At 42.3% G+C, this 17139-nt stretch overlaps 1 protein-coding gene across 1 annotated transcript; it reads right to left on the bottom strand.

Annotated features, from left to right (window-relative positions):
• Positions 1 to 2151: 2151 nt before the first annotated feature.
• On the bottom strand, positions 2152 to 15849 carry LOC135489545 (ankyrin repeat domain-containing protein 55-like). Its single transcript, XM_064774942.1, has 10 exons — positions 15748 to 15849; positions 10330 to 10452; positions 8872 to 9112; positions 8245 to 8305; positions 6928 to 7056; positions 6092 to 6276; positions 5400 to 5536; positions 3896 to 4684; positions 3389 to 3545; positions 2152 to 2556 (listed from the first exon to the last, which is right to left on the bottom strand). The coding sequence occupies exons 1-10, from the start codon at positions 15788 to 15790 to the stop codon at positions 2277 to 2279; spliced, it is 2145 nt and encodes a 714-aa protein (XP_064631012.1). The 5' UTR covers positions 15791 to 15849; the 3' UTR covers positions 2152 to 2276.
• Between the last annotated feature and the right edge of the window lie 1290 nt (positions 15850 to 17139).

Raw genomic sequence — 17139 nt, 5'->3', positions numbered from 1 at the left:
AGGTTGCTTCAAAGATGGTATACCGGAGATATCGACTTATAATAATTACTATTATTAATGTGGGAACGCTCAAACAAATGCTTGTAAAACGCTATCGGCAGAGGCATGAGAGGTGTTATAGTCTTAAATGTCCTTGTAGAGAGTGTCCAGAGAGGAAAGCACTTTTATGCTCTTTTAATTTCTGACGTATCGAAGGTCTTACGCATGGATCACTACTGAACCATACCTTAAAATGTAAGACTGCTACACCTGCCATGCGGCGAAGCAGGCTGGAAACCACCAGGGAAACAAAAGATTGATGAATCGTGTTCGATTTGATGCAAAAATTGCATTGAGCCTCTTTTTTGGGCCACCCGATATATCATTATCATGAAGCAACGTTTTTGCCGAATTACAGAGGACCCCTCCAACCTCCTCCTTGAAAAGGTTTACGTACCTGTGGTATTCTGCGGCGTCCCAACAGCAACCATCATCAGGAGAACCGCGAATATTCTTTGCTGTTCAATCATAATCCTGATTTCTTATAGCTGCAGAAATTAATGTCTCCGTAAGGCCTTCTCTATGCCAACGTCATTCCTCCAACAAACTCATGAAATCTGCCGAGTGACTAATCAGCTTTCTTCAGAAGTACGAATAGTAATCTGCTGACGGTAATATGTGATAAAACCTTGTTATCCCATTCCTTCTCACGTCGTGTCGATTCAAAAGACTAATCGTTCTTACGTTCAGTGTTCACTCTCATTTCAAGGAAATGTTTTCATTAAATGATATTCCTTTTCCGTGAAAAAAAGCTAATTCACAAAATGAAGCAATGCTTTGTGGCATGTAAAATGTGAGCCGGCGTTTATGAGGAAGGCGGACGGAATAAAAACCTATAAAAGTTAGAAAATCACCGGAAGTACTGGTACAAAAATAAATTTGGCAAGAATGCGAGATTATTAGCTTTGATACATCCTTCAACACCGTGGCTGACCATCTGTCGTACCCTGTAATCCTATAAAATCACAGGCGTAGGTGTACGCTGCTAATGAATGATGCCCCCTTGGCTATGGCAGAAAACAAGCATTTCCTGGCGCTCCTCTTTTAGTACGCCAACTTACAATCAACAGTCGCTTCAACTGAATCTGCGTACAGCAGAGTGCCGCGCGTGCAGTTAGCGTTTAGCCTAGTATTTAACTAGGGTATAGTCTCGGATAGCGCAGTCCGCGGATATAACGAACCGAAAAAACATTTGCTCCCAAGTGGACGCAACTGCAATAAACAACAGAAGTGTTCTCGGTGTTTGTGTCCTGGCAGACACACACGTCTTGTGTAGGATCCGAGTAGATATAACAAAATTAACAATCTTTAACACGGGAAGGGGTAAGAATATCCAGATGACGTTCATTGATCCTACAGCGACAAGTTTATGGGAACTCTTGTTTTGTCAGACATTTGCCAATATTTATAGCTACCAAAGGAGGTTGAATATATCACGTACAAGCTTCTGAACTGGTATATTGGGGTATAGGCTGGTGAACTCGCTCACTATATCAGATATACTACAGTACATGTAGGTGTTTAAATGGCTTTTTAAAGTTCCATCAAAGACGATAACGCGTGCCTTCATACATTATTAAAGATAATGGCCGTTATGTTACCCAGCGTTACCCGAGATAGAGAGGGTTACAATATATACTACATGTAGTACTGGTCAATACGGAAACACTAAGAGATCTTATACAGCGGTGTAACGTTTTCGGTTTTACCTAATTATATTGTATTTATAAGCGTTCCTCGATCAGCATGTACACCAACTGATGGATTAAGCCATGATGTGGCAATGGGGTCATACAGAGAAACGAGTCACTCTCTTTTTATGCGTTCCCTGACAATGAGAGAAAGTATTATAAGTGGTCGTGACTGGGTTGGGGGGGGGGGGGGAGCCCTAAGGTCAATGCTTTCCTCGTCTTAGTGACCAATGAATTCCTAGAAAACCACTGGCCGGAAAAGTACAGAGACTCTCAAAGAAGCTACACCATAGTGTATAATGGATCATGGATCAACAATGTTTCTGCCACCTGTTACTGAATTTATAGAAAGACACACCCAAAATGACTGAACAACCACAGTTTGATAATAAAGAGTAATAATTGATATATGAGAAGGTACATGTACATGTAAATATAACAATTATGTAATTCTTATGGTCCAACGACCACACCAAAGTTGCGATGCATGTTTTAACAAGGCACAGCCTGTGCCCCTGTAGAAACCCAATCTGAAAATTGACTTCGCTACCGTAGTAATCTATTCAAACCCTTGTCCAGAGCTCGGCGTTCTTCCTGATATTCTGGAATGTTATTGCAGGAGCCTCCTATATCCGCAGGTGACACCCTATGTGGTTTGTTTTCAGCATTGTCTTCAACATGGGCATAATCTGTTGAGGGAATTCTCGGTTTCTGTCCTTTCTTTTTCCGTCTATCTGTTTTCTCTCGATGCTTCTCTGTATCGTTCGGTGGTAACGCATGATGTTGAGTCAACTCTCTGTACCTTTCAACATCCTGGGCAATCCCACTGAAAAGCATAACATTTGTATAATAGGTTAGACGAAGAAGCACTCGTGACATGTCTTCAGACAAAAAGTACCAGCTAAACTGTGTCCTGTGCAAGTCAAAACTGACACACAACCCAAGTGTATAGTACCCCCAGGTATTTGGCACGGCTTAACCCGCTGGCCATGAGGGAATTCCTTTATGGCCCAGTGGTTGGCTCGTTGGCAACGTTGAGCGCGGTCAACCTTTGGATCGGTGACCAATACATCTGGCGACCTTCCACCAAGACTGGCATCCGTCGAATGTCTCTGCGAGTTGTAAAAAAAATTACCGGGATGCGTTCTTGACAGGACATCAATGTTCTTGCTGGCTTTTTGATAGGCGTGAGCCCATGCAAACTGGGTACCAAGATTGTTTTAGATTCTCCAAATTTTAGTAGACTGTTTAGTCTCTGAAGGCCCGCCCTACTTTTACATTACATTACATTATAAAATTTGTGTGGGGCGCCTTTCCACCGAACAAATCGTGCTCAAGGCGCTGCCCCCTCAAAGTGCCTCGCGTACAGCCAGGTCTTTAACTGACATTTGAATTTAAGGACATCTGAAGCATCCTGAATATGAGATGAGAGTTGATTACAAAGAGATGGAGCGCAGGCAGAGAAAGCCCTGTCGCCAAATGAGGTCCCAGTTCGTTTTGGCAGTACTGTACCAGGAAAACACGGTTTGCCAGTTTTGCATTCGAAATTTGTATCAACGTTGGAAATCCGGCAGCCAAACACTGCAATGGAATCAGGCGGCTTCATATATATTGCAACAGTAAACCTTACAAAAAGGCAACCACCATTAAGAGCTTACCTAGTTTGAGATATCGGCTTTAGCCGTCTTTCCCCGAGAGAATTCTCCCAGTGGGGCGGGGTGGGTGTCCGGTTCAAACCACCTCGGTCCAAGCGGAGTTCTGCAACCTTCAGGTTCATGCTAATCGGTGGTGGTCCAGGCTGGAGATCTGTCGATTCTGCAGAAGACAAAAATGTGATCAATGATAATGATTTTTTCAACGGAGATTTTCGTAAGTGTAACAAATGGAGCTGGAGGCCAATAAAACTGCAGCCAATAGTTCGCAAACCCAGGGTAAATTACCCAGCTGGTAATGATCAATGAAAACAGCTAGTACAAAATTGTTAACCAAAGTGGTCATGGCTTCACACAATCTTAGACGGTTGGTGATAGGTAAAGCCTGACTATATCAGAAGCGACTAATATAAGAGCCGACCGATTCGCCGGCAACGCAGTTGCCGAGATTGTGCGGTTTGCTTCTCATGTACACATCTCGGATGCGAGATTTAACACAATACATGTACTTACTCAATTTGGCCCTTGGTACTTTGAGCGGTGCGAGGTCAGTCTGTCCTATTTTTCTTTCTGGGTTAGACTGGGATGTATTTGGTGGGCTGTGCACCAGCCTCCGGCCATTTCCAACACCGTTACTAACATCGTCAACAGATACTGACTTATTCACAGTTCCAGCAACCAATGACGGTTTGTTCAAAGTTCCATGTATTTTTTTACTATCGACTTCAGATAACTTAGATTTTTTCCATTCCTCCGCCATTTTTTCTAAGTCTTTATTCGAGATGTTGTGAGCAGTCGATTTCGTCACCAGAGGTGGCAACTGTTGATTTGGAATACAACCAGAGAGTGCCACATTTTCTGGCGGACTCTTTTTGATTTCCGCAAAACTATTAAGTGCTAAACTTTCACTCGAATCTTGGAATGTTTTGACAATATCCGGGTTGGAGTCTCCATTCTGATGCACTTCTGCTACAGCCAAAACGCTACCATCAGTCGGCGCAATCGACACCTTGTTCGGTTTACTATTTCGTCTTGTACGCTTCTTTGTATCCTCTGCACATGCGCCCAAAACGTCAGATCCGGTTCGACTGCTCTCGCAAGATGATTTACAAAGAGTGTCTAAGTTCTCACTCGATATTTCACTATTGATGTCTTTTTTCTTCTTCTTCTTTTTTCGCTTGAAAAGACCGGAAAGAAGGCCCAGGTTTGATCGCTTGTCTCGATCATTACCGGATGAGGATGCTCTCTGCCCCTCTGGTATTGGATGAATGCCAAGACGATCTTCAAGTTCTTTTACACAATCTGAAAAGGCAAGAAACGTTTCAAAACGAAAGCAAAACCATACAAGCCTATCGGCGTCAAGTTCACGATGGGATTGGTCAGGCATAGTTCATATGATCACTTCACAGACTGTCATATATCAGATAGAATGCATTGCACTCTTGCTGTGCCAAGGTTTACAGCTACAAGCTCACAACATCCCTTTCCTGTTTCAAAGAAGCTCGCTTGCTACAATGATTTATGCGATGCCTGGAAATTTATTTGTATCAATCATTTTCTATTATATACCTGTGACAAAATATTACACACTTCCACAGTATATTCCAGCATTAACGATGATCACCACTTTACAAGAATTCGGAAAAGAAGTTAAGGCCACGGTTCATATATCCGCAAGAACGAGAACTACGAAAAAGGCACAGAAACTGAGTCAATGGGGAGAGCTAATTTGTTGTGGCCCGACTAAGTCCAATACTTCGCTTGCTTGCTGAGAGCAAAATATATTTTACCATGTTGGTAAAGGCTTATCACATATTAGAGATCAATAAAACAATATCAAAACACACAATTGTTCTATCGAGCGGAAATGATTAAGAAATTATGACCAATGGTTATTGAAAAGAGAAATAGTGAGTTGACTGGGTCCATCTGACCCCTTGTCCCAGGGGATGTCTACAGTTGGCTTTGACGTGAGTGACGTCATTTGGTGGCGTACGATTTTAGGTAGCACAGTTACCTTTATGACCTGACTGTTTGGCATAGTCGAGAGGGGTACCTCCGTCCATGTCAACGGGACATGCATTTACTCCAAGTTCAAGTAAGGCGGTTACAGTTGTCGAACTACCACTAGCTGCTGCCCAGTGTAAGGGTGTTCTAAAAGGAAAAAACATTTCCAACATTTGGTAATCGTCGTAGTAAAATTATCATGTTACATCATGTACAGAATCTGCGCATCTTTCTTGCGATGCTTGAATTTTCGATAGAATGAAGATACTTTACTTGAAGAACTATTATATAGAAAGTTGAATAGCTCTAAATACAACTAAGTAAAAATGCGAATCAAACCACAACCAGATGAAATAAGTGCCGTCCCCAGGCTTAACAAAATAAAGCTAAGATGCAATGCCCTTAGGTTTACAATGAACCCACAATATTCTCGCCGGCTTCTTCAAAAGAGCAACGAAGCCATGCCCAAGATAACTCATTAAGAAACGCTGATTTGTTGTGGAAGATCTCTCGATTTGGTATCCACGTGAATAACAAGGTAGAACATATGAGAGAGGTGTTAAGCCTGCATTGTCCGAGGGGCACTTCCTTTAAAACGATCACACTGAAAGTTACTATAGAACCTTGAAATAAGTACATTGTAGTTAGCGCTTCTTCATCCAGGCAATAGAACCTATATCATAAGTCCGATGACCAGCCTACCTTTCATCTGGATCCTCGGCCTCTAAGTCAACGTCGGGGATCTTTGCCAACAGGTTGATCACAGCTTTGTGTCCAGCAGCGGCTGCGAAATGGACAGGTGTCTTCCCAGAGGCGTCCATCAGATTTACGGAGTCAGTTGCCTTCGGACAGTTGGCGAGAAGGCGACTGCAATTAAGCGATCCCGTCTGAAATGACAGGGAGAAAACAAAAAATCGTATCCCCTGTGTGACGTCGCATAAGGAACCTATCAGTATTGACAACGTCTATTGGGTTTCACGACTGGTGTAATTTACATCACACGTCTTGGGTAAACTAAACCCGACCCGTACATTAATTTTACAGTTTTAAAACTACTCTTTTTACATGTAGGATGATGTACAAAAACGTACATTAAGAAGGCCATATTCGGCAAAACACCTTCTCCGCCATCTTTTTGTGACACACTAGTACTAATGTTATAACTGAGTACGAATTGTCCTTCGAACCGGACCATCGCATATACCATGGCAGCAGCCAAGACAGAACAAAAGATAATGCCGTCAGTGTGGAGGTATAAGTGATTTTCCTCGCTAGTTTCTGTGATGACACGTTCGCTTTCGTACGATGAACAAGAGATTGCGAAACAAGAAAATTCCACATGTTAGTTTTGATTCATTCCGAGCAGTGATGAAGACAGGAAGATGTAAGGAACAACAATATTCAACGTGTTGGATTATGACCAACTCGGGGCCACAAATCATGCCAATAGTAAGAGCCCTGGGACTAGGGTTGGCAGATGGGTGAGACAGACTGGAAGTTCCGCGTGCTTCCATCTGCTGGCAAGGACATGAACTGACCTGTGCCGCCCAATGAAGGGCAGTCTTCCCATCAATATCAAGCATCATGGGATTAGCAGCTTTGCGTAGCAATAACTGGACATATTCTGGTCGGTTGTGGAAGGAGGCCCAGTGTAACGCTGTCATGCCCTAGATGGAACAGAAAAATAATGATAATGAAAAGTCCTTGGCATTATTAATACGTGAAAGCCTTCCAATCCCGAAACGAGGAGAACTTATACTACGCTTAGCCCCTAACCCCCATCTTTACTCGCAATGTACTGACATTATTCAGCTTCCAGACAACGCGCGTCAAGTTCGAGCGTACATCAAGCGTTGTATGGGCGGAGGCTACGGAGGCAATGCCGCTGGGAGATCAGTATGCTAACCGGATGCGTATCTACATGTATACTCCCCGGATGCGTTTCTATGTTGCCCCGAGTCTTTGTTCCCAAGTTCTATGTTTTCCCGATGTTCTATAATGCCCGGGTAGTACGTTCCCCGTGTCCGATGTTTCCCTAGGTGTGTTTCGTCATTATTATCATACCCTGTCATTTTCAACAGCATGAAGACATGGCTGATTGTATCTCTTTTTAGAAGGACCCGAGGAACACAGGGATAAGCCTCAGTTTGCTGTCTAACGCAAAACGACCTGGCGAGAGGATGAGATGCAGACAAAACTAACTTTAGGCGATGGAGACCACACCAAACTAGTCACGTCCAGAGACATAAGCATTAGAGACTTCCAGCAACGTCTAATCTGCGGCCCGTATTTGCGTACGACGTCATCAGGGTGTGTAGTTTCGACGATAAGTGGAACCCCGTAAGTACATGTCTACGGTAAAACGCAAGAACTGTATTCCATGCGGTAAGCAATACGCATGATATTGAACAATTTAACTCGCATTTGCTGCTAAATTGAGACTTCTATCATCTTTCCATCTTTGTATCATTGTTTGAGAATTAATATAGATTACATTGATGATGTTTTCGTTTGTGAGGTATGTTTTTTTGGGAGAAATCAGAGGTGTTTTCATTGCCACTTATCTCTTCAGCTGTTCACAAATTGCACACGGATGAACTATCGATGCTGAAGCTCATTTTATGTCCTACCATCGTATCACCTACCCGTAGGCGCCATACCGGTACGTATTTTCCATACGGATTCGTGATACGTTTTGACGGTGCTGAAAGTCGCTATTGTTGCTGTTGCCTAACGCTTGGAAGTACCAATTACCAATTCTAATCGCAAGATGGCCGCACTGAAAGAATGTGCATGTGCGTATTTTGCACAGGGTGTCTGCTATCATTTTCATCATAAACATGCAATGCACCCACCTCATTATCCTTTAGGTTTATGTCCTCAATAGCCAGGGTTTGGAGCAATGCTTTGATTATTCTGAAAGAAAAAGATAAAGTTTGCATGACATCAAGAAACTACGGGATTGGGAACTATTATCTAGATTATTCAATCATTCAAATGCCTTGACTGATAATCTAACAGGGGCGTAACTAGCTTTTGGTGTTGGGGGGAGGGGATCAAAAGGCTCTCGAAGGGAGGGGGGCAAAATGGCACTTTTAAAAATCATGGAAAAAACACATTTTTGGTGAATTCGGGGGAGGGGCATTTACTACGCCCGTCTTTAAAGCGAATAATCAATGACACTAACATTGAATACGGCCATGGATGGATCTTGTGATATTCCGTCATCACATGCGGCGTTACTTACAACCACATCAATCAATGTTGGAGGCAATCACAAAGACAGATCACTCCGCAAATTATTAAGATTTAATCATCAACAGATGATTGAATGGTCAAATATTCGTAGTAATTCCTATCGGACTATATTTGGCTGGCTGAAAGACCAGTTGGCCAATACTTTGGTAACACGTTTGTGAAGAATGTATTCCGGCGGCAATCCTTGCAACCGGGGATGGTTCAGGCCCGTCGTGACTGCTCACCTCACATTTGTGTCATAAGTCGCCGCATGCAGCGCCGACCTCCCTGATTTATCCACCGTCTGCTGATTCGCGCCGTTCCTTAGGAGGAACATTAGCCCATCATACCAGCCCTGGTAGGCCACGATTGAGAGAAAACTTCGGCCAAAGTTGTCTTGGGCGTTGATGTTTGCACCGATCTTGACTAGTATCTTCATGCACTCCAGCTGCTGGGCCATAACGGCATGACCAAGGGGTGTAAGTCCTAGACCAGAATGGTAATATTCAAAACATTTATATGGAGTGCAGAATGTACAGCATTGAATTTATAAGCAGGATGGGGGAGGGGGGCACTTGTCGCTAAAATCTGCAGCCAACGTTAATACTGAAGAAGTGCTATGTACAACCCAGCATGGATTGATGGTTTCCCAGTTCTTTCCTTTTTGCACAAGAAGGAACCATACATGAACAAATTCTGTCATCCGATGGAAACAAAGTCAGTTGCATATATCTTGTGGAAATATCTAACTCCCCCAAGGGCTTGTAAACAATCAGGCAAGGATCCTAGAAGAAGAAGTTGTCGCTCATTCTTGCTATCGTCACTACTTTCTTTTATGCCAGTCTATGCAAGTCTCCTGGCGTAGAAGAAAGTAGACATGTTCGACTCAACAACGGTGTACAAGCGCAGTTGTGCGCCTTTTTACGCCAACATCATCACTATTAATATGAAAAGTCAAGGACTTATAGTGCGCCCCCCTTTAGGTAGATCGGGGAAGCACCCCCGAAACCCCCTACGATAGCGTAACCTTTTTTACCGAGTACAATGGAGGGGAACCCCCTCCCCCCCAACCCCCCATGTTGGGACCATCCATAGTCCCTTCCGACACATTTTTGTTTTGGTAATACATTGTCCTTAGTGAGTGTAAGCCACTCTTATATATAATTAGGGGGGACACCCCCGCACCCCCCATTTTGGCCTTGCAGCCAGGCAGATTGTTCACCATTCTTTCCCTCCAGTTTTTAAAAGTAGTTCCTATTTGTTTGTTCCAATCATGGCAAATTGGTTCAATGATGCTCAAGAGAGACAGGATAGTATAATAACTCCCTTCACAGACCGTAGTTAATTCGTTGTCCGCTAGGGCGCAGAAATTCGGCAATTGCGAAAACACATACTAAAAATAATTTTCAACATTGCCATTGTGCAGACTAATATACAAATACTATGAATACCAAGTTTAAACAAAGTTGCATTCACAATAACTGCACTACTAATTATGAACGGCGTACCCCTTTAAGAAATGACACGTGTAATAGCGAGAGTCCGGTCAGGATAAGATTTACAGACTACATTGTAGGCGGAAGTGGAAGCGGCGGGCGCGGAGCGCGGATCCGGAATGGCTCAGTCGTTCTGGCGAGTTCGAGGATCCTTGCCAAAAAAAACCTAGAGGGGTACTAAAACCTACGCCACGGCCAATTATTTACCTTCCGTGTCGGGCGTCTCCAGAATTGATGGGTCATTCTTGACGGCCGCCACCAGTGCGTCCGTGTCGCCCATGGCCGCCGCCTGGTAGGCAATGGATTGGTCCTGGAGTGACCGGTTATCATCTGAAATCAAAGAAAAGACAGTATTGAGTACCGCACCATGGGGCTGATTTTGATATCAAATGAATAAGCGCCAAGTTATGTCAGAATTCTTAGCGGGACACCGGTCATGGTTTCGGCACCAAAGAAGGAGCTACGTGTTTTCGCGGATTTTAAAGGCACCTTTCTTTGTTATAGGTCCGTGGTATCATACATTGAAAACAATGCATTTCATTAGACCTAAGGGTTTTAGATGCCGCCTTTCAATAGTTCGAGCCTGTATAGCACTACTTTAACCTTTTCCTTACAATGTAATTGCATTATAATTATACTCAACATGATGTTATGAATCTTGTTCCTATATCAGTTCAACCCCACTGACCGCACCCAACTAGCTGTATGAAGGTCGGGAACGACTTGCGTTCGTAGCAGCCACTTCATTCTCATAAAATCTCATGTGTTTGATTAGTGGACATCGCCTCATGATTTTGCACTGAGTGGCACGACGATAAAACTTTACGGACAGCAATGTGGATATCCACGGAACAAGTCATAGAGGAGAACATGAAAGAGAATGAATCATACAAAATGTATTGAATAGGGGAAAGAAGGAAATGCCATGATTTGTATTATATTCTTGTTGTGCTGTCTTATTGCATGTGTGAAGGCGAGTTTCGGTAAAATTAGTAATACATATGTATTACATTTTGACGACAAGACATGATCTTCCTCCTCGACGATCCTATACGCTGGGCTTCCCAACGGATTTCTTTACAAACGATACCCCTCCACCAGGGTGGACCACATCTGCTCATGTTTCCCGAAAATAGAACACGGGGAACATAGGACCCACATAGGGGAACATATGGCATAGAACTCTGAACCAAGAACATATCAACAAAGGGATGACTACACTCGCCCTATAGCTGGCATCAAGCAAGTAACTCGGCTTTATACCAGTTTGGCCTGACATCGATTTATGGACACAATAATGATTCCACAATATCAAGTCAATATGGCACCTGAGCTAACAGTTAATCAATAACATTATAGGTGTATTGTTCAGTAAATGACTTACAACTGGTATTTCATACCAACCTGTGGTCAAATATTTTGCCTCCAGGGTACATACTGCTGTGAATGCCTCTGTAGACTGGTTTAATGCAACCATGTTGTGTGGCAATAATGGCAATAGCAACTAACTGCAGTGATAAGACTGTCAACTACATGTAAGTTAGCCCTTAGATAAATCAACCTCGAGACAATAGAGAGGTTCAGATTTTGATCCGGGAACGTGGACGAAAACGAGGTGATCATTTTCTTTGGTTCACTCGTGTTGACAAACGAGGTGGATGGTTTTGTATTTTGTGTTCTAGTAGGCTATACGGACTCTGACAACAGGCAACGCGATATCCGCCGCAAAACTGCCATCTCGTTCTCGTTCTTGAATCGAAATCTGAACCCTTCCAGGGACACCAAGGACAACCCGTGATCAGATATTCCACAATTTCTATATGGCGCGTTTTCCAGGCAAAATTAATGCCTCTGAAACAAGATTCATAAATGAAAACACCTTACATGAAAGTTTAACGTTAGACCCATCCAAAGCCCTATACTTCACAATGCAGTTAACGGAAATCATCCAAACCCTTTCGTCAATCAAAAAGCCTACTCCGACCACTCCAGTGAAAGAATATTGTTCCTGCGGCATGAAGATCAGTCTTTCGAATAAGTGTCGACCCTATAAAACCCTTTCCTTGGTTGACCATGAATGATAGGACTAAAGCCCAGAAAGGATTGAAAGATTCAAGGTTCAGACAAGAGCATTCAGGCTCCTTGTGGTTTATGTGACTAATAGGAGCAGATGGGCCTTCTTGCGATGTCAAAGGACTTGGAAGGTCGCGATGAGACGAGCAGATTGTACAATGTGCAGGATGACCTTACTCCCACCCACAAGTACTGACTTCCGGACAAATCGGTGGTTCCGGTCGCGGTCCTTCTTCTGATTCATTTCTGCAGCAACGGACATGCGGGGTTTCCATGGAATGATGTAAACGCGAATGACTAATAAGTGAGCCTGATGTGAACATACATGAAATTGCCAGTCGGTGTCTCTCCTGTCTCACTGATATACAGTACATCGAATGTAATAATTAACGCTTGTATTGTTATTGAGTCATACACAATAAAGGTCCCCACATGTGTACATGTGAACACTTGTAATTTATTGTACATATACATTTTGTATACTATCTTACAAGCCTGATACAAAATCTTGTGTTTGGCAAATAAATTTCAAATTTCACTTGTCAACGGCCTGGGTTACTAACTTGACTCCCCTATAGTTCGAATTCCTGCCTCTACGTTATTTAAGTCACTTTAGTGCTCTTATTTGGGGTATATGGTTGTCTCGGCACCAGAACCAGGGCATCTCAGGATTACGTCTAACACAACGGACGTGGCACTTAGGGTAAATCAACCAACTTGTCTCATTACAGTAAGGTGATAGATCCGCCCCGGTTAAATCAACGGGTTTTTTTATTTATGATTCCGGCTCGATGACACTGAAGTAGACCGCCCCACCCCTCCACGTCACTCTGTGTGTAAATGTCAAGGGCGATGGCCAACACTTGATTAAAGGCCAGGTACGTTTGGGTACGCTATCATCATCTTGCCAGCAGGAAATAAACACTGTCCTTATTGTAGTGATGACACCAGCAAGCGCGATAATGTGGCAAGCATGTGGTTTTTCTATCCGTATACACGGCAATAATATTAAATAACACTGCGTATCTACAGAATTTGAAATGAAAAATCATGTTGGAATGGAACATTTTACGGAAAGCAGCATTTAATATTGTGCCATTTGATATGAATCATTTATTTTCGAACATAAAACGAAAAACATCGATTGTTTAACCTTTTGATTAAATGTGACTGTGCCTTATCACGATTTCTCGCGATTTCATTTTCATTATATCATTTCGCTGATCAATAAAGGGTGCATGGAAATATGTACAGGTACCAATACATGACATAAATGGTGGCATCTTATAAGCCCTTATCAGGCCTTTATATCCAACACTAGCACCACAGGCTCACTTTACAAATGTATGCTACGAGAGGATGGCTTCATCCTTAGATCATCTGGCATTATGAAGGGCACAGAGCATGTACATTTTGGAGACTGCTATTCGTAATTATGGTGATAAAAACTTGGCCCATCCTGACTCTCATGCGTTTGCGGGTCAAGATGAACTTTGCCCGGCCCTATCAAAAATCATGACAGCTATTGACAGAATAAAATACCAGCTAATTAGTAAGCCGAGCCTGATGTGCTAATGAACTGCTATTGCTATGGAGAAAATAAACACAACGGTCAACCTCTGAGCAGATATATACTGTCACCGAGGGTAGGCGGTAATAAAGGCACTGGAAAAAAAGGTACGGAAAAAAGGCACTAGGTAAAAAAGGCACTGGAAAAAAGGCACTAGATAAAAAAGGCACTAGGAAAAAAGGCACTGGGTAAAAAAGGCACTAGGTAAAAAAGGCACTGGAAAAAAAGGCACCAGGAAATCGCTATACTAGGTAAAAAAGGCACTGGAAAAAAAGGCACCAGGAAATCTCTAGGTTAAAAATTCATTTGGGGTGCCCCCCCCCCCGTGCATTTCTATATGTGTAATGTGCTATGTGTAATGTGCTTCCAAGTCTTTCTCACCAATAAAACTGCAATGAGACTCATCAAGAATGTTTTGCTAGATGTCAATAGCCACTCTTGTGAAACTATTGTATCTTGTAGAAATAGGTTATTGGTGAGGGAACCCTGAATCTAATTTGATTAAACTACTGGACCAAATCGGATGATCTTTGTATTATTTTTTATAAGGATTCCCTGCCTATCCAAGCTGGTTTTTCTGGTTGGAGGGTACTAAAAACAGGCTGTTCCATTTTTTTGGACCACCTAGTATTCTGTTGATGTAGAAAAAAACTACACATAGAAATGCACATAGAAATTTTTATTTTTATCTATGTAGCGATTTCTCAGAGATTTCCCATACATTTTTTTTGGTGCCATTTTTCCATTGCCTTTTTTTCCAGTGCCTTTTTTACATAGTGCCTTTTTTCCTAGTTCCTTTTTTCCTAGTGCCTTTTTTACCTAGTGCCTTTTTTTCCAGTGCCTTTTTTACCTAGTGCCTTTTTTCCGTACCTTTTTTTCCAGTGCCTTTTTTCCAGTGCCTTTATCACCTACATTCGTCATCGAGACGTGTTAAGGTGTATTTCGTGTGAAGAGTTTTAAACTTTCATAAATGGACACACAATATCAAGTAGCCATTGTTGGGCAAGGATGATGAATTGATGATCGCGTTTCCATGGTAACCCTATTGCGGTCACAATGCATGGAGTGTTCAGCCATTGCAGACATATGTGTAAAACTTTCCCATCCACTGATTGAGAAAAATCAAGACAAATAGACCACACAAGGTCGGGGGCAATCAGAAGTAACGTTTTTATATCAAAGTTCCAAATACTACATAAAAGCTTCAAGGTAACTTGAAGATCCAGTGGTCCATATGAATTGTTGACATTTGCAAATGCATGTTTAAGTTTAGTTTGGAGAAGTTGCGTTAAGGTATAGTAACTTTATCGCAGGGGTAAGTGTTGTTTACACAGCTGATTAACAGTCAAAATGGGTTATGAACGTAGGGCCTACGAAATGAAGTGACTTTAGTACGATGAGAAAAAACTAACGGCAAGTTAAAGGGTGGTCGGTTGATTTACACGTGCAGGGCATTAGATTATTTGCAATTCATCAACGTTTGGATGAGTATTAGCCGCCGTACGCGATGTATGCTACAACATTTAGCATTAATTTACAGCACGCATTTCCCAGCTCAAAAAGCAAAAACTACACGTAGACTACAAAAGTTATGTACGTCAATGATCTTACAACGATACACATACAATAATCAATCCTAAGGATATCAGGGGTTTAATGTTCGTTTCTACGACGCTGCTCACGAACCCCTTAGAAACATCCCATCACTGCCTGAACAGGCGCAAAACTAAATGCACCCAATCAGAACCGTCGTTACAAAATTCAAAGAAAGCTAGACACAATCCCTGATGGAGACGATCCCGATGGTCACAAACTCGACAACACTGGCACTATGACATGCATACATGTATGCCTAAGGATCAACGAATTCGAAAAACCCTGGGAAATGCAATAGATTTTCAGACATTCGCCGTGCCGAATATCATAGGCCTATATTTACAAGCCACATCCCATATCGAACACCCCCCCTTCGAACGACTCACCTTCGTCCCTTGACTCCACCACATCGGATTCGCTAAACTCCATTCCAACCTTCAGCGTTCAGGTAAAATTAAGAACAAAAGAAAATCCTCGTCCACGTGCTGGTAAACATCATCGCGTATGGTCACGGCATCTGCGCCACTCCACGGTTCGATCAGAGTTACATTACGCATGCGCTGCTTCCCGGGAAAAAACTGGCTTGGCACCGTGTGGGGTGACATTGATTGTGCTGGCAAAGGTCCATGGCACTTCTTTCCAAAAGCAGTTCAGAATGAGTAACCGAACTACGAAATTGGAGCTATAGGTTTTCTGTAAGTTTGAAATATTTTGCATTGGATGTTGAACGCCATCTACAAGTCGTTGCGGTGATTATGAGATCGATTAATAGAAAGGCAATCGTTCCGAGTGATGTTTATGATAAAAATTTTTGGCCTTCTTTATAGAAAAACTCCAGGCCTACAGTTTCAGTCGACAAAGGTAAAGATAAATACTAAACAAGTGTGTGTGAAATCATCTACAGGAAGCAAGTATTAGCACGTTTTTAAATCACACTATCGTAGGAAGTCGTTGGTGATAAAATAAGATAGCAGGTGACAGTTGTTAATAGGCATGTGTTGAGGCAGGTGTGAATTTTCCTCTCGTGGTAGATGTAGATTTCACGCGATATTACACCCAAAGAATGAATCCGAATATCGCATTCGTTGTGAAATGCATTTGAAATCGCATCCAATCGCCTTCAGTGGAAACCTACCTTTAGGCTATTTTGTCGCAACATATCAAACGGTTCTTCTGTTTGAAAGCGAAATACCATCTGCTGGGAACATAACAGGGTAAAATCGACGCAAAACGAAATTCGCGGCGGTCCCTGTTTTCAAGTATAACGATGCGAAAAAGACATTTACCAAAAAAATTAATCAAATAAAAGGTTGGTATTTTCAGGAAATCTATAATGTTTTTAAAATGAACAAATATGCATCACATTTTTTGGTTCTGCGAAAAATGTAATATGTAAAATGTGATGCGTGAAGCGAAATTTCTCCATTTATTTTAAGGAAGTCCCACCTCTTTAACCATTGTTAACATTATTCTGACTTTGTCAAACCGTTACTGCAAGTGCAAGTCCCGCATTTGGTGGATGGGGTCGGGTATTCGTGGCAAGTGAAGCATTTCGGCATTTTTTACTGATTCTGGATGCGCATTGAGGCTGGTATGGCGTCTAAACGGTGATTGTTCTATAAAATAACTAGCTTGAATGCTAATTTTGTAGGTCAATACCCGAGCAATCAGGAGCGTTGTTTATTAGTTTTCAAATCAATAATATTTTTGGAAGCCGACTACTGGATGCAAAATAGAATCACAGAATCTCGAGTAAATACAAACATCCTGTTGTGACG

This window comes from Lineus longissimus, chromosome 6 (genome assembly GCF_910592395.1).
Source record: "Lineus longissimus chromosome 6, tnLinLong1.2, whole genome shotgun sequence".
NCBI classification, from domain to species: Eukaryota; Metazoa; Nemertea; class Pilidiophora; order Heteronemertea; family Lineidae; genus Lineus; species Lineus longissimus.
The sequence above is the reverse complement of the archived record's forward strand: the minus strand, read 5'-3'. Positions and strand labels throughout refer to the sequence as shown.